At 42.1% G+C, this 23,580-nt stretch overlaps 1 protein-coding gene across 3 annotated transcripts in view; it reads right to left on the bottom strand.

The window, feature by feature from the left end:
- FBXL17 (F-box and leucine rich repeat protein 17) overlaps positions 1-23,580 on the bottom strand; it is a 461,401-nt gene that overhangs the window by 26,139 nt on the left and 411,682 nt on the right. For all 3 annotated transcript variants that reach the window (XR_010588817.1, XM_024106734.3, XM_024106733.3), the window contains one exon: positions 277-419. Coding sequence is in view for 2 of the 3 variants with exons in the window: in XM_024106734.3 (XP_023962502.2) it covers positions 277-419 (143 nt within the window). In the remaining variant the exon portion in view is untranslated. The remainder of the gene's footprint in view (positions 1-276; positions 420-23,580) is intronic.

Genomic DNA, 23,580 nt, shown 5'->3' on the forward strand with positions numbered 1-23,580 from the left:
AAGGAACTAAGGGAGACTGGAGGTGGCTCTGCCCTCTTACGCTGGCACACAGTGGTGCCTAGTGGCAGAGTGTGCTTAAGCCAGCACAATGGGTACTGCTGAAGGAAAATGTTCTCCAACAACTGTGCATAAGGTGCACACACCTACATTGGAATGGACATGTGCAATCATTCGAAGAAGAAAGATATTTTTATAGGAAAAAATAGAAAAGTCTGTCTCACACATTCCATACATATACTCAGAAGCCTATACCCATTTTACACAGAAGCTGCTTACCTTATCGCATCTCATCAGCCCTAAATATCTGAGAGACTTGCTGCTTTGTGCAATTTGGGTGGCTCCCTGGTCTGTAATTTCTTTACACCATCCAACATCCACTGTCTCTATTGTCATGCTGTATCGTCCAATGGCTATCAGGGCTGTAAAAATACGAAAGACAAAGTACAGAAGTTAATAGCAGAGATGGAGGAACTAGTTTAAATACACACATGCACACACTCGAAATAATGCGATTGGAACAAAACTCCTCCTAGAGCATTTTTCATAATTTTTCCTGGGAGCTAAGTTTAAAATATCCCTTAGAAATATGCTGTACAGCACATAGCTTTCTCTGCTCATCTGCATAATGTTTTCCTTCTTATAAACATTTTCTAAATTAATACTTCACTTCTACATAACAACCTGTATATTTCCAAATTAGGAATTAAAAATATGAATTTAATATTTAAAAGTATATTCTAGTGAAAGAAAGAAAATGTCTTATTGTGAATTACGTACAATTAATTAGAACTTTCTCTGAATTATTTACAGAAAACAAATAATGTAATGTTAAAAATGATCAGTGTAATTCAATTCAGTTTCAGTTATTGGAGCATTTCCCCTCTAAACCACAAACAAACAAATAAATTTACAGTTATTTGTATTATCTATTGTCAAAGTGCTACAAGATATATTATCCCACTAGATAAGACATTAGATGTTTCTAGAGATCTGTTAGCAGAACTGTATACTGTATGGACTCCTTCAATTGATTTTCTGAAGGATCAATCCATCTGTGAAATAACTATAGAATACGAGACAATTCCACCTGACTCTCCTGCAAGAACAACTGAGATTATATTCCTTTTATGAGCAAACACTCTGCTACAGGGTTGCCAATCTGATAAACAATTACTACAGGAATATTCAGAGAATAATAGGGTATTTTCTGACATCAAAACAAATAATATTTTTTAAAAACCACAGGTGGCCGATGTTGTTCAATGTGCATAAAGTTTTCTATAACAATATACTCTATAGTACACTACTGTTGCTTTTCATAGCTTGTACTGATGCTGTAACAACAGAAGTTTGCTGCACCTTAAAATTGTCTTGTCAGTGTCAATTTTTAATAAAAATAAAAAAAATTGTGAAAAATTTTTGTTACTCAAGCCATGTCTCAAATTTATTGTTATTCATGACTTCTGCTTGTTTTGAAATATGGATCTTTTAAAACTTAATACAAAATCACATAGTAATAGCTACATTTTTTGGGGAAAGGAATTACAGTTGTGTCCATTGTTATAAACTGTGAAGTAAGTTTCTTGCTATACTTCCTATGGGCATATCAGCTTCTCCCAGATAACATTCTTAATGGTGAACATTTTTATTTACCAAACTTCACAACCGTTGCAGCATATTTTCTCTCTTGCATTGCAGAAGCGGTGCAAATATGTAATGGGCAGGAGCATGTTCTAGCCAGTGTGAAGAATCTGGGGCTGAATGGGCAAAACAAGGCCATATCTTGCAGGCCTTACTATATTTATGAGTAGCCTGTCTGCCTTGATCATCCTCCCAGAATCTCTAACCCCCAAACTAGGGTTACCATACGTCCGGATTTTCCCGGACATGTCCGGCTTTTGGGGGTTCAAATCCCCGTCCGGGGGGAAATCCCCAAAAGCCGGGCATGTCCGGGAAAATCGGGAGGGAGGGATGGAGGGCTCGGCCGGGGCCTCTTTGGCCGGGGCCGGGGTCGCGGGCATGGTGCCGGGCCGGGCGCGGGGCCGGGCGGGGAGCCGGGGGCGCGGGGCCGGGCCGGGAGCCGGGCCATGGGCTGGGGTAGCGGGGGGGTGCGCCGGGCTGCGGGGCCGCGAGCCGGGCCGGTTTAGCTGGGGGGGGGGTGCGCCGGGCCGCGGGGCCGGGCGGGGTAGCGGGGGGATGCGCCGGGCCGCGGGGCCGGGCGGGGAGCCGGTCCGGGGTAGCGGGGGGGTGCGCCGGGCCGCGGGGCCGCGAGCCGGGCCGGTTTAGCTGGGGGGGGGGGTGCGCCGGGCTGCGGGGCCGCGAGCCGGGCCGGTTTAGCTGGGGGGGGGGGGGTGCGCCGGGCCGCGGGGCCGGGCGGGGAGCCGGTCGGGGTAGCGGGGGGGGGGGTGCGCCGGGCCGCGCGGGGAGCCGGTCCGGGGTGAGGGGGGGGATGCGCCGGGCCGCGGGGCCGGGCGGGGAGCCGTGGGTGCGCGGGGCCGCGGGCCTGTCCGGGGTAGCGGGGGGGGTGCGCGGGGCCGGGAGCCGGTCGGGGTAGCGGGGGGGGGGGGGGGTGCGCCGGGCCGCGCTGGGAGCCGGTCCGGGGTAGCGGGAGGGGGGATGCGCCGGGCTGCGGGGCCGGGCGGGGAGCCGGTCCGGGGTAGCGGGGGGGATGCGCCGGTCCGCGGGGCCGGGCGGGGAGCCGGGGGTGCGCGGGGCCGCGGGCCGGTCCGGGGTAGCGGGGGGGTGCGCTGGGTCGCGGAGCCGGGTGCTGGTCCGGGGTCGCGGGGCCGGGCCGCCGGGGGGTGCGCTGGGCCGCGGGGCCGGGAGCCGATCCGGGATAGCGGGGGTGCGCTGGGCCGCCGGGGGCCGGCAGTGCTGGGCGGGCCGGGGGTGGTCGGCCGGGGTCGCGCCTCCCCCCCCCTTACCTGCTTCAGGCTTCCCGCGAATCAAATGTTCGCGGGAAGCAGGGGAGGGGGCGGAGACTTTGGGGGGGCGGAGTTGGGGCGGGGCTGGGGGCGGGGCCGGGGCCCCGTGGAGTGTCCTCCATTTGGAGGCACAAAATATGGTAACCCTACCCAAACTAGCAGCTTGGTTATTTCTGATGCCATGCTGCCATTGTCCTGTTCTCTCCCAGTGTGTGTGGAAAAGCTATCGTATGTTATGCTGGGGATAGGGTGAAACCTTGTGAAGCTGATGGGTGTAACAGTTGTCCTTCATTAAAGATAAATGTAAGGAGTGAAGCTCCTTTTGGAGTCAAATAGCAGAAACAATAGAAACCACTGCCCAAAACACAGGCCATACACAAGACTGGTCAAGAGCTGTACTATGTGGGCAGAGCTGTTTTATTGAGGGTTAAATGCAAATGTAGAGGGCTGGGTATTGTTTTGGTGGAGTTGAGTGTGTGTATGAGCAGATGCAGCCAGAAACACCACAGAAACAATGAAGAAGACAGCAGGAAGCCAAGGACAGCCCTCTTGCAGTATGACACTGATATTAAGTTAAGAGAAAGAGCTTTTTGGAGAGAGTGCCGGATGAGGCGGCTTTGGAATACTGAGAAAGGAAACTTTCTTGTTTGATTCCTACTGTGTGAATGGTAACAGGCCTTTTTATATATTCTTTGTAAATAAACAGGATTGCGTCACAGAAATCCTGACTCTGTCTCCTCCTAATGGAAACAACCTGTCAAGACCCCGAAAACTGGCTAACCAGCTGTGAGAAAAGCTGATTAATTTAATCCTGTAACTGGCATCATTAATTTATTCAGTAAAAAATGTACTGCTAACACAGAGTAGCTAATAGCAAGTGATGTGGTGGTAGGAGAGTATATAGCTTTGTTGCATTTCTCCTCTACACAGTCCTTTTATGTGTCATCCATATGAAAACAGACAAGCAAGACAGTGCAAGCCCAGTTCCCAGCATCAAGCTGTTTCTTCCTCTGGATCCCTGGGTCTATCATTGTCTGGGCTGGGGGGGGTACCCATCAGCTGGGCTCGTGGGGGTCGTGTCGGGTCTGGGCTTGGGGAGGGGTGCTGCTGGGCTCTGGGCAGGGGAAGGGGGTGTCTCTCAGGGAAAGGGGGTGTAAGTGTCTGCCCCCCCTTCCCCCAAGCTGGGCTCTGGAGTGGAGGGGGCAGAGAAGCAGGAACTGGGTTGTTGTAGGGGTTCTTTAACTCTCTACTCCTGGGGGAATTTTTGTGTTTGTATGTATTGTTACAGACATACTTGTGACAGGTATTTTGAAATAAATTACCAAAATAATTGAAACTGGTGTGATTATATAGTATTATTTTGATAAATAAAATTTGCAGAATTTTGCAGAATTTTAATTTTTTTGGCGCAGAATTCCCCCAGGAGTAAAAAATGTACTGCTAACACAGAGTAGCTAATAGCAAGTGATGTGGTGGTAGGAGAGTATATAGCTTTGTTGCATTTCTCCTCTACACAGTCCTTTTATGTGTCATCCATATGAAAACAGAACACAGAATTATAAATTTTCTACCGAATTTTTAAACCAATCTAAAAAAAATTATAGGAAGGATATATTTCTCTAGGAAATTCTATAGGTTGGTTTAAAACCCTATAGAATGAATATCAATAAGACAAAAAGAACATTGTCAATTTGAAATCTAATCATTTTCAAAAAATGAGTTACAAGTCATTTCAGGTACTACATCTGTCCTTGATTCTCCCTGCCAAATTTTGCAATATTATAATTAAGGCTGCGTTTCTGTCATGGAGGTCACAGAAGTCACGGATTCTGTGACTTTCTGTGACTTCTGCAGTGGCCAGTGCTGGCTCAGGCAGCCCCTGGGCCAGCAGCACCAGCAGTTTGGGTGTGCGGGAGGGGGCTCAGGGCTAGGGGAAGAGGATTGGGGTGCTGGGCAGTGCTTACCTCGGGGTGGGGGGCTCCCTGGCTCCCACTGGCATGTCCCTGCAACTCCTAGGCGGTAGGGCCAGGGGGGGTCCGCGTGCTGCCGGCGCCTGCAGGCCCCGCCCCCGCAGCTCCCATTGGCTGCAGTTCCTGGCCAATGGAAGCTGTGGAGCAATGTTTGGGGCGGGAGCAGCGTGCAGAGACCCCTGGCCTTCCCTCCCCCTAGGAGATGCAGGAACACGCGGAGCTACACATTGTATATGCAACAAGCACCACATTAGCCAGCAACAGGACAGGATTTGAGAAAGATGTCTTCAAATATTGGTCATGATTGACCAAAGAAAACCATAGCACTATAAATATATATACATTCATTTAAAACAACTTCATGTTGGTTTATTAGATCCAATTCATCATTAAGCCTTTAAAAAGATAAGAATTTAAAATGTTAAGCTCATTAAAGGCTTAGATATCAAGTAGAAACCAATCTTTCCACTAAATCATACCAGGTAATGGTTTTCTTCTTATGGTACTTGCCATTACATTTTATTTACAGTATGTATAGCTTGGCTAATGTACTCTTAAAGGGTTTGTGATAACCATCTACAAGCAATTGAAGGGCTTAAGAACAAAGAAGAGTGAGGATTTTTTCAAGATGGCCCAGGGGGAAATAACTAGATAAAATAGGATGAAAAATGAGCAAAGGAAAATGTAGATTGAATATTAAGAAAATTTCATAAAAGTCAGATCTGCTGGACTGTGGAATATTCTCCCAGGGGAAGTTGTAGAAGTCTCTTTCCTTGAGTCATTTAAAAAGTGAGTGGACAAAGCTCTGGAGAGATTACAGAGAACAATGTTGTACTGGCAAGGATCAGACAAGAGGATTTGAAAGATCTTTTTCACCGTCAGTTTCTATTCTATTAAATTAAAAGTAGAATGATATAAACTATGCAGATAAATTACACAGATTTCAATGCAATAAACTGATACTACATATAATGTTTCGTGATATTGCATTTCCACTCATCTGTGGAATATCATTCAGAAAATTAAGTAATTCCTTGATCTTAAAATAAACTCTATTCACCGGTGAAGTACACAGCTTAGTAAAAGGGATGCCTTACTGCAGTTGAAGTGGATTTTAAGTTTACCATATACTAACATGTTCACCAATTAAAAGGATAAAAATAGTTAAAAAATTTTAATCTATGTTGCATGCATGTATTATAAATATGCAGGAAACACTGAATATACATTTAATATAGAAAAAACATTAGCTTATATATGAAAAAAGAACCTTCCCTTATGATTAACTATTAGTGGAGCATAGTACTCCTGAACAATGCATCTTTCAGTCCTTCAGAAAATATAATTTTATTTATTTTCAGCTTCTAAAAATGCACCCATTGTAACCCTAAAGTCATTGCTCAGGCAAAATTCCTCACTGACTGCAGGTACTTTGTCTAAATAAGGCCAAGGACAACAGAGTTTGGCCCTCTGGACCAAAACTGGATGTCATGTGCAAAAGCTCAATTAAAAAGGCTTTGCCTGCAGGATCCTTACCCTCCGAGACTTGCGCTGAACTGCTGTGATAACCTACATAGATGTGGCAGGCTGCAGCTTGCCAACCAAACCCCATGTGGCCTAATTGATCCATACTGTGCAAAGACCCACTTGTTATACCCATAACCTGTCTATGAGTCTCAGAAAATTTTAACTGCTTTTCTTGACAGCACACAGGGTGTTGTAGAAATCTCTATGTGAGTGGTCTGCTGCTTTGGTCACTCTACAAAGTAAACCAGCTAGTAAGGTGTTTTTGGTCTTGTGAATGTGTGAAAAAATTATAATAAGACCTCTTATAATATTTCAGTTGCTCCTGTACACATTGGCAGGTTTGAAGGTTGTCCATGACCAGACTAAAGATTGCTTCCGAATCTACCAGATATAGACTTACCACCAGTAACCTAAGCATATGTGACATCCAGGCTTAATTATTGCAACTCATATCTATAAACAAATCTGAACACTGTGAAAAAGCTCTAATTGGTACAAAACACAGCAGCCCTTCTGCTAATCAATATAGGTCACTGTGAGCATACCACACCACTATTTCACCCTCTGCACTAGCTTTCCAAAGAATAAAGAGTCCAATTCAAGTCCTCTGTCCTGATAGTCAAAGCCCTCCATGGCTACTATGGTCCTAGCTACATGAGAGATCTCTTCTCCTTCTGGGGTTATGATCTCCCACGACAGCTACATTTCAGTGGAATCACTGACCAGTTGACTAATAGGGAGGCTGATGAACTCAGGAGCCAGAACTTTCACAGGAACTGAACCTCGACTGCGGAGCTCACTAAAGCCCTGATCCAGCACACAACTTAAGCATATGCTTCCCTTTAAGCATGAGTAACTCCTATGAAATAAAAAAAATGACCATGGGTTTCACCACTCATAACTAAATGAAAACTCATCTCTTCAACTTGTTTTTCCCACAATTCACACACAATAAAACATTTTAAAAAATGAATTTTACCATTTCCCCCACAACCTAGGAAGGAAAACAGAAAGAGAGAGATTAGTATTGTTATTTCCAGTGTTTAATATTTAGAATGAGCTCATAAAATATGGTGATAAAGGGTGGGTGAGTAGATAGGTAGGCAGATAGAAAAACAAGACAGATAGATAATCAAACTTTTGTCCACCTGGAAATATTTTTATAATGGTATGCTATACCATCTCTTTTTGGGTGGGAAACCTGCTTTTTAATAAAATATGTATGTTTTGTATTTTCTGTGGGCCTCACCTGCCTCAGGCTGCTTGAGGTCTCCTGTGATAATTTTATTGTTATATCTTTGTGCATTTGTGACTGTGGGCAACATTTCTTGAGAATGAAGTATGGGACTGCAATCAAATGCAAAAGGAATATAGGGGCATGACCACACTAGGAAACCAATCTAATATGATGCCTTGAGGAAATGAAAAGGAAGAGAGTCAGACTGTTTCCCTAGAGCAAGTCTATTTTCTCTAGGAGTTTAGCAAATCTGGTTAAATTCCCTTTATCTGAATGCATATTTTGACCTTTGCTTGGAAACTAGGTGACAAATCACTCAACCAGTGGGAATGCAGTAATTTTGATTAAAAATCTGTTTGGAAAGGATACAGTATTTATACACCTTTAAAACAAAGAAAAATGTATCTAATTAATTGTATTAGAAAAATATTCTGTCTACTTAGGATACATTATGTTAGGTAAAATAACCTTCAGTTTCTATCAGAATCAGAAGGAGATCCAGGGGACTAGAAAAGAGCTAATATCTCCAAGAAATATGGAAGGGGAGACCAGTAACTATCAGCCAATTACCTTGATATCTCTTATGGGCAAAATATTTGAGGATAAAATAATGTAGCCAATATATAAATATTGGGAAATAATCAACAAACAACACAGTTTTATCAAGAGTAAATAACTTATGCCAAACAGATTTATGGCTTATTTTGACATAATGTCGAGGATTACATCTTAACCTGGGTGTCCCCAGGAGCACTGGAGGGGGTGAAGAGAGGCCGTGAGCAACAGCCAGAGTCTTCATGAAAATGTCTGACTGGCTGGAGTTCTCAGGCAGCACCAGCACATTTGCTGCACCAAGTAATACAGTTTTCATCTGGGCGCAGCATACTCTGATTTGTGCCTGGCCAACTCTACTAGTTGGTGCAGAGAGAACAGGTCATGGCCCCACCCTTATCTTGCACCTCAAACTCCTGGCACTGTCCACAGGAGCACTGAGAGTATCTCTACACCGCAGTTAAAGATCTGTGATTGGCCCATGTCATCTGACTCAGGCTCACAGGAGACTGCAGGGCTGTAAAACTGTAGTGTAGATACTCAGGTTCGGGCTGCAGCCCTGGCTCTGGGACCCTTCCCACTCCCAGGATCCCAGAGTCTAGGCTCCAGCCCAAGCCCAAACATCTACACTGCAGTTTTACAGCCCTTCAGCCAGAGCCCCAAAAGCCTGAGTCATCTGACACAGGCCAGCTGCGGGTATTTAAGGGAATGCAGTGGATATTGTATATTTGGTTTTCAGTATATAGAACATAATATTTCTAAAATAGCTGGATAAATACGAATTGGATGCAAATGCCATAAGCAATTATTACAAAATGGCTGATAAAAATAAAAGAATCATTAATTGTAAGACCTTAAAATGGGGAACAATCTCCAGTGGGAGTTCTGCAGGACTTTGTATTAAGACCCACAATATTTAACAGTTTAGTAAAGTAACAGAGGAAGACATTTGACTGATTCAATTTGCAGAACACATGAAAATATGATGGGTGATAATAGGGTTACCATACGTCTGGTTTTTCCCGGACATGTCCGGCTTTTCGGCAATCAAACCCCCATCCGGGGGGAATTGCCAAAAAGCTGAACATGTCCGGGAAAATGCCGGCCGGGCACTTCCCCTCCCGCGACCGGAGGCTCTGCTCCTCCCCTGACTCTTCGGTTCTGTTTAAGAGCCGGGCTGCCCGAGTGCTACCGGCTTTGGGCAGCCCCCATGCCTCCGGACCCTGCGCTGCCGGAGCCCGGGAGGGGAAGTGCTGGGCTGGGGATGCAGGGTCCGGAGGCAAGGGGGCTGCCCGAAGCCCAAGCGCTACCGGCTTCACGGTTTGCCGGGCAGCCTCCAGACCCTGCGCCCCCGGCTGGGCGCTTCCCCTCCCGGGCTCCAGCTGCGCTGGGGAAGCGCCGGCCGGGGGCGCAGGGTCGGGGGGCTGCCCGGCAAACCGTGAAGCCGGTAGCGCTCGGGCAGCCCTTTCTGCGTGGCTGGGAGTGGGAGGGAGGTGGGGGCAGAGTTAGGGCGGGGTTGGGGCGGAGTTGGGGTGGGAAATGGGCGGGGCCAGGACCCCGTGGAGGGTCCTCTTTTTTTATTTGTTAAGTATGGTAACCCTAGGTGATAAATATACAAGAGGGTAGAAATAACACAGGAACATACAGTAGGATGTGTTATTCTAGGTCAGACCATTGGTGCACCTCATCTGGCATCCTGTATCTAACAAAGGCCATGATATATCTAGCAAAAAACTATAATGTCTCAAAGAAAAGGGAACTCTTATATACAAACACACAAAATATAAAGCTAGCCAACTGTGCAATGCTGTATATAGAATGAAAAATGTCTTAGGAACATAGCAACTGCCATACTGGATCAGTTCTGTGATCCATCTCGTCCAGTATCTTGTCTCCAACAGAGGCCAGTGCCAGAGGTTTCAAAGGAAGGTGTAAGAACTCTACAGCAGAGCCACCTTTTAATTTCTTTGAATGTCCCCTTATGTTATGAGACAGAGAGAACAGAATTTTCTGATCTATCTTCTCTATGCTATTCATTATCTTATCAAGTCACTTTATACTTGATTTCCTTCATACTTGGTCTTCCTGCAAAATGATATGGGAAAGACTGGAAAAGTGAGATGCATGCAACTGGATGAGATTCATTACTAAACTTGTAAAGTCATACAGCTAGTAAGAGGGAATAAGGGTCTGAACCAAAGTCCACTGAAGTTAATGGAAAGACTCCCATTGAGGTTAATAGGTTTTAGATCAGGCTCTAAAGTAGCACGTCTGAGAAAGAGATAGGGATCCTAGTACATAGCAAATTAAATAGGAGCTTGCCATGCAATGCAAATTGGAGGGGAAAAAAAGCTGAAAACTAAACAGATACACAGGATTACATATAAAACTAAAATGACAAAGTGAAAATATGCATAGCTCTGGAGTGACATTGCCTAATTCACAATCTTCATGATAATGCTTTCTGCTATGAAAAGTATTTAGATCATTTTTAAAATTACAAAAAAAAAAAGCTGCAAAGACCTCCATAGTTTGTAGCAGGACTTTTAAATTGGAAAGGTGATACTCCTGGGTGAAGGATGTGCCTTTTGCTTGGCCCATGCAAATCCGTTAGATTTGGCTTAGTTCTGAGCTGCTGAAAATCATAATTTCCCACTAACACCTGTTCTGGCCTGCTGCCAAAATCCCTAGATATTATACTAGCATTGTGCATGTAATACTTTGTTTCAGCATGCCACACACTGCATATGATGTGTTGCCCAAAATCTTAAACATTCTTTGGCATGTATGCACAAAAGAGCGAAAATAAGAAAGTAAGGGCAACTTACCTCTGGTATTTCCTAACTTTCAGTGCTTGACTTTGCAGTGTAAACAACACTGCATTAATGTAGCTTTTTTTTTTTTTTTTTTTTTTTTTAAATAATATATAGTACATATATCTAGAAAGAGAAGAGTCAGGAGATATATAAATACAGTCTATAGAGACCTTCCAGATTTCAATGTAAATAAAAGAAATAAAGTATTCAGTTTCAGATGATGGCAGAAAAAAGAGCAATAGCTTGAAGCACAGGAAATAAATGTTTAAGCTTAACGTTAGGAAAATAGTCTTAACAGTAGAAGCGATTATAGGAAATGGAATACATCACCAAGAGATGTGACTGAGACACCATTATTACATATTACAAAAAAAAATTAAATCAGAGGAAATGAGAATGACGAGTAAACCTATTCAATTCAGGATTCAGACTAGATAATCAAAGGGAGGCAATTCTGAACCTCTAATTGCTTATTTGTATCTACAATATTTTAAAATTTTTGTTTCATATTTCCCACAATTTGTAATATCTTCTTAACTTTGTGGAAAATAATGTGTCTTTACATAACCACCAGTTTTGTCCTTTTCTATCCTAGAACTGTCATTCTTTTTCATTAAGATGGAGCTAAAATTAACATAGCTATTTTGCTTAGAAAGTCTCTCTCGAGGTTCATAAATTAAAACAAAAATGTATAATCTATATAACTGAAGTATGCCCACTACCTTTGTTGCTCTAACAAGCATGCTTCATATATGCACAACATAAAGCTGCTGCCTAAGGTGGAGACCTGGTCACCGGCAATGTCCTTTAAACACATAGAAGAGCTGGGGAATAGGCAGACAGCAAATGCTGTGAAGACATGCAAGCAACTCCAGTGCAGTGGGATCATCAGCAGACCCCCTCATGATGGTATGAGCTGCACTCAGAAGAGGACATTGCAAGGGGCTGGTAGGTATATATGAAGTAAATCTGGACAGTGACAGCATTAATTTTGCAACATCTTATATTTATGCTGACACCCGACTAATCATGCCAAAACACATTTCTACACCAGCAACATTCATTGATGCCAGGACATCTCTGGGAATACTATTCACCGTTAACTGTTGTAGCATAATCAGCAAGGGTAGGAACATTGTGTATTGTGGATTACGCACAAAAGGCTAAACAGAGGAATTCAGAGATCGATGCACCATTATGTGCCTACATTTACATGTAAAATTACAAAATCTGCAAATGCAAATCAAGGATTCATACTTGTAAATGGCTAGTTAAGTGTCATTAGCCATTTGGAAGTGTAATACTTGATTTAAATACACCCTAATGCAACTGCACGTGTATTTTCTACACTGATGTCATATTTTGAAATTTGGTACTTAAAATAATTCTGTTTCATAAGCCTTATTTAAAAAAAACATAGATAGAGATTTACATTTTATAAAGTGAACTTCACACTATTAGTGTACCAAGCATGTTGATATTTTGATTCTTCTCTTTAAAAAAAATACTTTTGAATTTAACATATGAAACTAAGTTTTAGTTCCCTACACATGACAAAAAGAGACAATAACATTAAAAGTTCTGGTTGAGACCCTGTTCTGAATGTTTTCTATTGTGCCTACAGGTTACAGAATGAAGTTACATACTACATGTGGCACAACACATTTATACAATCAGGAAAGGTAAGTACAAACTGTCAGACTTAATTTTGAATTTTCCTGCTTTTGTCAGTGTGTATCACTCCAAACCTCAACATGAATTAACTTTAGCAAGGTTTCTGTGTTTGTTAACCGTATGTCTGGTCCATTTCAGTCCAGATATACAGTTCTGAATTGGGAGGGATGGCCAGCGAGCTCGATATTGTATGTTGCCATTAAATTAATTATGATTAACTAAGCCTATATTGATCTCACTTGCTCATATAAATCAGTGTAAATGGATGTTTAGAGTGAATACTACTGAGACTCAGGAAAAAATGAAAAAAAATTTAAAAGGGCTTCATACTGTGAATCATCACAGACTCAAAACATAATGAAGGAACTACTTTCAGACAACTCAACTGAGAGACTATTAAATACTTTAGATGTGTCTTGGATACCCCCACAGAACAACTGTAGCCATGTTCCCATGAAAAGAAATAAACAGTTTATTACAGTGGGTGGGCAGTGGACTCATCAAATTGCTTTCAAATAATGACACCTACAGTACATATGCAAGATGTTCTTAGCTGAATGGTTACACGTTATTTCTATCTTCTTTAGAATAATAACTCTTCCAACATTAATTAGCTGCAATGCATAATGAATGGGATAAAACTCCATGAAAGTAGCTGAGTGTAATCACCTCGGGAACTCTTTGAACAATAATTAACATGATGGAAATGCAAACAAAAATGTTAGTTCCTAAGGGCTTGAAAAACACTGTTTTTCTTTAGGTATTTCTTCAGTGCACTTTGCATTCAATAGCCTAATCTCAGTTTCCTCAGGATGCTCACTACTAAGGGCCATTTCCTGAGAGATCCTATAGGGAAGCACTTTATGGCTAAATCCTTCCTCAACAGAAGATATATTAACACCAAAACTGATAGCTTTATCAGGTTTACTGGGTATTTAGTATGGCACTACTGTAACAGAGGACAATGCTTGAGTTCATTCCAACTAGATGTCCATTTACCAGTACCTACATTCTATGGGGACTATCGATATGATAGGTACTTTATAGATACTCAACTAGTTATAGTAACTGGCTAACTAGGGGGAGAGAGAGAGAACGAGGTGGATGAGGTAATATCTTTTCTTGGACCAACTTCTGTTGGTGAGAGAGAGACGAGCTTTCAAGCCACACAGCTTGTCTCTCTCACCAACAGAAGTTGGTCCAATAAAATATAAAATATATATAAAATATATTACCTCCCCCACCTTGTGTCTCTAATATCCTGAGACTGACACAGCTACAATTACACTGCAGAGAGAGAGAGAGAGAGGTAAGAAATTGCATATATAGTGTTGGATTTGCAAGATACTTCAGACTGAGTTTTTTAGATATTTGTTGAGGTACTTTGGGGGAAGCATTCAATGACCAAGAAATAAAGTACATATTTGCAGTGGTTAGGACAATGCTAGGGACAGAAACATATCTAAGTTATTTCAAATCCTGGAATTCATTGTGTAAGGTTTGGCAGCAATCCAACCATATGTGGGAAAAGAGGGAGCTGTGCAAACTGGAACTTGAGTCCAGGTTCACAAATCATTTGTGAAACAATAGAACTCTAATCCTCTCTGATCTGGGTGATTGATTTCAATGTGAATGTTTTGCACAACTCTATTGTTACCCTTTATTTTGTGAATATCAGAAACATTATCACTATAAAGAGAAGCTTTAGTCAAGACTGTGGGATCATACACGGGGCCCCCATTTTCTTTTTAATAAGGCGAGAAAGAATATTAATGCTTCCTTCAGATACGGGGTGATATATTTTGAATTTTATTTTGGACAGGAATATACAACCACCATATTTGTCAGGTACAGGTGGTGGAAAGTATTTATTTCTTCTCAGCTGGAGTGGGGGAGTTAGTTGGCAAGGATTGCAACAGTACAAGATAAACGTAAAAAAAAAAGACTTTTGTGTCAAGTATATTTTAAAGTTAAGGCAGATATGTTCCACAGAGTTTAAAAGACTGCCCTAATGCCCAGAAGCAGAATCTTTGCTTAGGACTACTTTAATAATAAAACACACATTTGAGCACGCAAAATGCATATTTTGTGCATGCAAGTAAATATTGTAAAGATATATTGTGGGCACAGATTGTTTGCTAATTTTTTTTAAAGATTAGCCCTTTAAATGTAAAATTATGAAAGAGCATTTAGTCTACATTTATTCTATGATATTTTATGACAGCTAAATTATTGTAAAAATGTAAGATGTGATGTGCCTGTATTTTTAGTGTCTCAGAATATCAAATGCTATTTGATTCCCAGAGCACAGCAAATATGATCTCAGATAAACAATAATCCAACCATGATTTTGTAACACCTTTCATTAGCTTATTCTACCATGATGATGAGTCATTTACAGAACAAGTTCTCCTTCTACCAATGGAGAAGAGTTAAAACACGGAAGGCAACTCCACAGCTCTGTCAGGACCTTCAATAACTTCTTCATACGCAGTTTATACTTCTGAGATTTTCATACAGACTCATCAAAAGCAGGATGTGCACAGTAAGCAGGTAAACTGCAAATTTTTTTGTCAATCGTAAATGTATTACTGTGTGAATCGTAAGTTCTTCCACTGTATGGTAACATTGCTAATGATTGTTTCGTGGACAGATCTGGGATACAAAAGTAGAGAGCTATAGCCAATTTTACTGTTAACTGTCCAGAGATGACAGGTCTTGTGGGTTGACAGCACCTTCAGGGAGGGAAACAGACATAAAGAGAGACAAGATGGTAGAAATCAGAGTCTGAGATGGAAAGGTGATAGGGCTGACATAGCAATTAACACCTATAGTTTATTGTTAATAAAGAGTATTTGTTATTGGTTCTACCATGACTCAGCATCAGTGGATTCTTGTACTTACTGAATCCAAATTTGGTATTCAGCCCTACCCTATTTTTAAAAATATAAATCTGTTAAAGACTAACAAATCCATAATTGTGAATTTTTGGGGGTAATTTTATCCCTAACAATGAATAGTTTTTATACTTTTTATACCTCAATGAAAGCTTTTTTAAAAAAATAAATGGGTGCCTATTTAACACCAAGTTATTAAATTAACTCTTAAGATTTGACCTTGAATGAAATATTAACTAAATCAAACTGATAACAAAAAATGATTGAGGATTATCAGCTATGTTACTTGAAGATTATGGACTGTGAGCCAAAGCCTGCAGTCTTTTAATGGGCATTTGAAGTGAGGATCACAGGATTTAAACTATATTGTTAATTGATATTGAAACAGTTTTAATACTCAAGTATTTAATTAAAGTACAGTTCCCTTATTAAACCAAAATTAAATGCATACACTACTCAAGCATATTTAAGGTTTATAGTTGAAAATTTTTACAAAATTCAAATCAATGGTGTTTTTCTAAAATGCAGAAGTTACGCTTATCTGGCTATGCTGGTCAACTGGAAATCATTTCCTTTTGCCAGTTAATATAAACATAGTTTTTCACCTTTGTGATCTTATCTGAGAATCTAATTTACTGGACCACTCACCTTATAACTTAATATTGGGCAACTGGCTCAACAAAGACCCAAGGCTAAACTAGAAAATCATTTTTTGGAAAAGGATGTCTGCTGGTTGAAGAGAGGGAGAGTGTGTATACATATACATAAACACACTACATTAGAAGATAGATATGAAAAAAATCTTCAGTTTAATGTCAAGCTGTAAGTGTTCAGAAAAACTGGCATTTAGAAAAGCAGAATGTATAAAATATTGAAAATGTAAAGTAAAAAATGAGTCCAAACTGCCATATAACCACTATAACTCAGTGATGGTGTCTCTTTAATCTTTCCTTGACAGCTATTTATTTTCTACATGTTTTGTATGCTGTGGCAATACACATAGAATGTTTCCTTTTCTTGATGGCAAAGCACAACAGATAAGGTTTTAAATTTATATTTGGCAGATGTTCCACATAAGTTACAGGATATGGACTGGTGGATCTGTTCTCTGAGGCAGGTTGGGAAGTGGCTAGGAGGGGTTAAAGCAGTCTCAGATAAATACTGGCCTGTTATTAGCCAGTGATGGATTGTCATCCAGCTTGTAATGACAATGCATGGCCTGGACAGCTAGTGACCAGCCTGCATCACAACCATGTTAAGCTCTCTGTTTGTCTGGCTCCATGACCCAGCCTCTTGAAGTCTTGTGACTGCTTTCAAATTCTTCAAAACAAAGGCAAGAGAAGCCCTATCAAACTCTTCCTCCCAAATTAATAATAGCTAAATGGTACTGCTTACTTCTAAAGGAAACTAGGTTACTCACCAATAACTGAGATTCACTGAATATCTTGTCTCCACAGATCGCACTCTTGGAGTCATATGTCATGCTACTTACTGTACAAAGAAGGGAAGAAGGAAAGGTTCCCTTCACCTTCAGACACTAACAGTTTCAGACTTGAGGTCTAAAGCCAGTCCTGAGTACATTTTTTTCATCCTACTTTTGAACCTCCTAGGAATTCTTTTTTCCATTTCCTTCTGGGAAAAGTGGCCTTCCATTTGGCATGCATGTCAGTTAGATAAGTGAGCTCTTGTGGTATCTTCTCCTTTCCTTATCTTCCAGAAGAACAAAGTAGTTCTCCATTTTTACTCCAAACTTTTCTAAAGCTTGAGTCTTAAGATTCCTTTGAATCAATCTATTTTATATTAGTATTTTTGCCTCAGATTCATAACTCCCTAGCAGCTAAAATTCTTCAGAAATCATTATGCGAATGGACTTTTTTGATACTGAGAAAGATCTTTGTGGTCCACAGTCTTAGAATAGGACAACAAAACCTAAATATATTTAACATAGTGATAGAAGTACTTGTTCTTGTGTGTTAGGTAAAATATGTATTATAATTTTAGTGTTTTTTTTCCAAGGGTGGTTATAAATAATAGCAAAATTACCTAAAATAAATCATAGTAATGAGGCAAATTGGCATAGACTACATTTTTGTAGGTGGGGCCAGGGTGTTTGGTTTTCTGCAGTCAGAAAGTTGGCAACCCTACTTCTATATGGTTTAAAGACTCATTCTATCAGACCTATGGCAGTTTTGAAGACAAGTTCCAATCTCTGAGGCAGTTATAGGTGCTGGAGAAACACTTTTACTACTTAAATAATTCCTTTAGTCAATTTACTCATATTATTTGGGCATGAGTTTTAGAACTTCAAGAGGAAGAGTGCTGTTATGGACTGTGTTCCCAGCTCTCTAGTCTACAAGAATGAACCACGTAGAGCCATGGAAGAGAAAAAAAACTATATGTCACTAGTAACTGAAAATCTCCAAATATATGATCTCTGCAGATAAATTCACTCTTTCCTAGCATGTCTTCAGAGTTTCTGAATTCTGGATGGGAAGTAAGGGGGCTGGGCAGTTGTGCCTACTATTACAGATGGTTTAGTGGGCATGTGTCAAGACCCCAGTCTAGGCTCACAGTTCTGGGATATGAGATTCCAAGGGTGTGGATGTATCAAGGAAATTTTCTTGTAGAAGAACTAATGTTGAGAAGTTATTTCCAAGTTGCATATAATTTGTATGCCAACAAAAACCAAAACAGTGCATATTTAACTCACGCTTGTGCTCTCAGAGACTACTGCCCAGGCATGAAAACAAAAGGTCAGTACAAATACTTTTAAACTTCAATCCAGAGTTTCAGTTTTCTTCAATAGCCAGGAAAAAAAATGTGAGACAAACTTTCTTCAAGAGGTTACAGAAGTAATTATTTTTTTCTGTCTGTTGGTCTGAAGTTTCAGTGAACATTGTTCACAGATGGCAACTGTCCTAGTGCAGATAATTTTCAGCACTGAATACACCTTTGCGCATGTAGTGTAAAAAATAATTTTGATCCCTGCAATGGATCAATACCTCTTTGTTTTTCTCAGCTGTGAGAACAGTTTTTATTCTGAACATGTCTCCTGTCCTATTATATTGCAGAAGATATGTCCCCAAACCTGAAATGGACTTCCACCACATTTTATTGTTATTGCTTTTTGCTTTACTTTATCTCTCTCTTTGTCTTCAATCATATTGACAATAATTGTTTCAGAAGTTCAAACTCCTTTTCATCCAAAACAGTACTTGTGCCAAATCTCTGTCTTTACTTCTGTAAACCTTTATCCCTTGCACTTAAACTTTTTGGTCACTTTTGTAAAAAATAATGCTACATAGCACCTGCTTTGTAAAATCCATTACTAGCTAAGACATCAGTCAGGACACTAGCTAGCTAACAGTGTCTGCCAGATGAGAAGTCTACCTGTGATACCTTTGGAAAGCCGGAATAAAATCTAACAATTTCAGATATTTTCTCCAACTTCTGCTCTTCCTCCTCCCACCCCGCCAGCCTTTTCTGCTGGTAGCATAATCTAAAACTAATGAACAGTGCCACTGCTAGCATAACAGGGAGGGTTTTTACAGAAGGGGAGCAGAGGCCCAAGGGAGAGTGGAGGAAGCAGAGTGTTGGGAGGGGGCAAGAGTAGTGGTGGTGGTAGTAAGCAGCAGGGAATGGAGAGATGGCGCAGTGGTGGTGGGGTTAGCAGGAACTTGGATGGGAGGAAGCAGCAGGGACTTAGGGGGTGTGACAGGGGAGAAACAGGGACTTGGAGGGGAGGAATGTGCATTGGGGATGGGGAGAGAACCAGAGGTGTGGGGAAATAGAAACCCTGAAGGGAGTGTTGGTGATGGAAGAAGCAGGGATCTGGGGCGGGGGGAGGGGAGGCACAATGAAATGAAGGGTTTCGCAGCTCACCGTCTACAAATATTCACCCTGGAAGGAGAAAGGCCCTGGGTGTGGGGAGGGAGCAATTCCCAGACAGGGCTTGAGGGGGAAAGTGGAAGGAGGATGATTCTGGTAGGGGAAATTAATAAGTAACTGAAGGTTAAAGGACAAAACAGCTCTCAGTGCAGGGGCCGTGGGTTGTGGGGGGAAAGGTGTCTGTAAGCCCCCATGATTCCTATCACTGCCCATTCTCTCAGTCCCCATTATCCCTTCCCCATGCCCTACACATCCCCTCCCCTCACGAAATTGCTAAAGACAGAGGAATCTCTGTGGCACCCCTTGATACTGCCTACAGATATGACAGACAGCATCATCATCATATGCTTCGCTCTCTCACTGGGTGTATAGCTCTGCCTACAGAAGGTATGAAGTGCCTCTGGTTACCACGTTCTAACACTCTAGTTAAGACAAAGCAAGTATACCCCAGACTTTTATTCAAACAGTTTAGCACGTTCTAAAGTACAACTGTCTTCAAATTTTGAAAATCTATACAGATCCTCAAGGTCATGTCTTCTTTCTTGCAGAGAATAGGAGATGCCAGATAGTGTTGGTTTGTTAATGTTTGAAGGGTCTCTCCTGTTGAGTTCATAGGGTTGCCAGGTGTCCGGTTTTTGACCAGAATGTCCAGTCGAAAAGGGACCCTGTCGGCTCCAGTCAGCACCACAGACCGGGCCATTGAAAGTCCAGTTGGCAGCACAGCAGGGCTAAGGCAGGCTCCTGGCCTGCCCTGGTTCCACATGGCTCCCGGAAGTGGCAGCTTGTCCGCCCTCTGGCTCCTAGGCACAGGGTCGGCCAGGGGGGCTCCGTGTGCTGCTCCCGCCCTGAGCGCTGGCTCTGCAGCTCCCATTGGCTGAGAACTGTGGCCAATGGCAGGTGCGGGGGTGGCGCTTGCAGATGGGGCAGCGCGTGGAGTTGCCTGGGCGCACCTCTGGCTAGGAGCCGGAGCAGCCGGGCCGCCCAGAGGATTCAGGGGGCCTGGGGCAAAGCAATTTTGGGGGCCCCTTCCATAAAAAAAAGTTGCAATACTATAGAATGCTATATTCTCCTGGGGGCTCCTGCGGGGCCCAGGGCCTGGGGAAAATTGCCCTACTTGCCCCCCCCCCCTCCCGGCAGCCCTGCGGAGCAGGGACATGCCGCCGCTTCTGGGAGCCGTCTGAGGTAAGCACTGCCCGGAACCTGCACCCCTCACTCCCTCCTGCGCCCCATCTTCCTGCCCCAATCTGGACCCCCCACCTACCCTCTGAACTCCTCGGCCTCAGCCTGGAACACCCTCCTGCACTACAAAGCCCTCATCCCAGGCCCCACTCCAAAGCCCACACCTGCAGCCAGAGCCCTCACCCGCCCCCTATTTTCTTAGCAATAATAATACCAAAAGTTAGCAAAATGGTAACTGGATTTATGAAAGAAAGTGAAAGGTGATAACTACTATGGCATAAAACAGATGGTCCCTATAAAAGATGAATAAATAGTGCAGCATGGAAAAGCATAATTCTTAATTGCAAGTACAGGCTGTCCAAGTTCAGGGTGCATATTTTACACAGATATGTTGCAATCTGAAAATTAGAGGAGCAGTAGTCTGAATTACGCCAGGTACAAATTTTCACATGTATTCCAATAGTTTGACATAATGACAAAACATGTACAAAGCATAGTAGTGCCAAGAAAATTTAGAGCTTACCCAGACAGTTATTCTGTAAATCTGCAATTGCTTGGTTCCATTTTGTGTATGATGCAAAGTTATTTTACTTTGTTTTTAAATTTACAAATATATCCTTCAACGAGCAACTAACTTATTTTTCTGTTAATCCCACCCATTTTGTAATTGCCGGATTTGGGCTGGGGTGAAAGGAATGTTTACTTAAGAACGAAAATAAAGGTATTTGGACCTGATTCCCTCTCTAGTACATTAATTTTATGCTGGTGTAAATTGAAGTTAATAGAGTTATGTTGTGTAAACCCAGTGCAATGGAGTGGAGAATCAAGCCTCTTATTTGCAGAAAGTGTTTTCTTTTGCAGACAATCCATTTAAAATGTGCATAAAAGCATTATCACATTAGGCCTTTGGAAAGGTCGGTTGCCCTTATGCGGTGTACGGATTACAAATTTTGCTATCTCATCTGAAATAGCAAATGGAAGGTCTGATCATTGTATTACAAAAAGCAAAGAACACTAAACTTATTTATTTGTCAGATGCATAAAATGCACTTATCAAAATCTCTCCATGCATGGACCTTTTAAAATAATACATAACAATAATTACATAACAAAATAAACTATAAATCAAACTGACTCAATGTCAGTTGAAAGACTCAAAGTTCCTAATTCAGGATACACCTTCCCTTGACCCCATGCAAACTATTGGACCAGTGGAAAGAGAGTTCCAGAGTTCTGGAATTATGGAAACCAAAAGCCTTTTAAAACTGTATACTGTAAAGTTGGGTGCCTCTTAGATGACCTCAGCTCCTGGAATAGTTCAAGAGAAGGGAGGCTGTCTCTAAGGAAGTCAGGATGAAACCATATAGGGCTCAATAGGTAAAACCAACATCATGAACTGCATCTGGAAACCAGCTGCAAACTAGAGCATACTCTGGAGCACATATCATATGGTCTCTGAATGAAATCCCATTAAATTAGTTGGCAGCCACATTCTGTACTAGCTGGAATGTCTGAGTGGCCTTCAGATATAGCTCCAAGTACGGCACATTGCCTTAATATGCTCTAAAGTTGACAGATGAAGACAAAGTTTCATAGTTTCATATAATTTAACGCCAGAGGGGACTATTAGATAATCTAGTCTCACCTACTGTATATCACAGGCCATTAATTTTCACCCAGATATACCTATACTGAGCCCAGAGACTTTAGTTAGACAAAAGCATTTCAGTCGTCTAGAGACTAGCCTATGTGCTATGCCACAGACAAAGAACAGGAGAGATGAAGGTGCCACCAACTGCGGACAATTGATGGGAAATGGGATGGAGGAATGAGCACCCTCCAGCAAGAACTCCATTGCAATAAATGAGAGAGGAGAAAAGCTAGGATAGCAAAACACCATTGAGACCACAAAACATTTTTGTACTGATTTTACAATGAGAGGTTAAAGAGGTTTAGGAGCAAACACTAAGCTCTGAGTGGATTTTTGTAGATTAACACAGATGTCAAATTTTAATGTACTGAGTAGCAAACACAAAGTTTTGTATGACACACAAGATTTTGGGTGGATTTTTTTTTAGAGCTGAACTTTAATGTGGTGAGGGCCATAACTGAGAAGAAAGCTTGCAATCTCCTAGCCAAATATATCATTCTTGATTACATGCTACTATTTGATCAATTCAAAGCAGCCATCAAGCCAACAATACACTTACATTGAGCACTTTACTAATAAAGGGAGGAAAAAATGTACCATTTTCACCATCTGGATGTTTCCGCTAAGCAAACTGGCCTCACTTTTGTCTAGTAAGGGCTAAGAATCAACCAAAGAGCCTTCTTTTCGTACATCTACACTGCACACAAAGCTCAGTCTCTCACTCAGGTTTATCGCCAAGCCTCCTTTCCATCCACAAATACAAATCCTAGGACCCTGTGAGGGGAATGGGTCAGAGCCCAAGTCCCACGGTGACTTAGGTCCAAGCTCTGCCATTTTGCAGTCTGGACACAGCTTAAGCCACAGACCTGAGACAGAAGATCTGTTCAGTGCAGTATGGATGTGTTAGCACACTGTGAAACCCAGGTCCAGCAATTGTAAGTCCAGGTTTACAATGCAGAGTGGATGTTCAAATGCAGCCTTGGAAATACTGGGTACAATTACACTGCAACAAAAAAAATGTGGCTCCGAGTCTTAGAGCCCAGGTCAAATGACTTGGGCTTGGGCGGCAAGGCTAAAAATAGCAGTGTAGACATTTGGCTCAGGCTGGAGCCCAGGCTCTCAGACCCTGAAAGGGATGGGTGGGTCTCAGAGTCAGGACTCAAGGCCACACCCAAAAGCACACTACAAGTTTATAGTTTCATGAGCCAGAGTCAGCTGACTTAGACCAGCCCTGGCTGTGCTGCGAATCTTTTATTCCAGTAGAG

This window comes from Chrysemys picta, chromosome 6, assembly GCF_011386835.1.
Source record: "Chrysemys picta bellii isolate R12L10 chromosome 6, ASM1138683v2, whole genome shotgun sequence".
In the NCBI taxonomy this organism is placed as follows: Eukaryota; Metazoa; Chordata; order Testudines; family Emydidae; genus Chrysemys; species Chrysemys picta.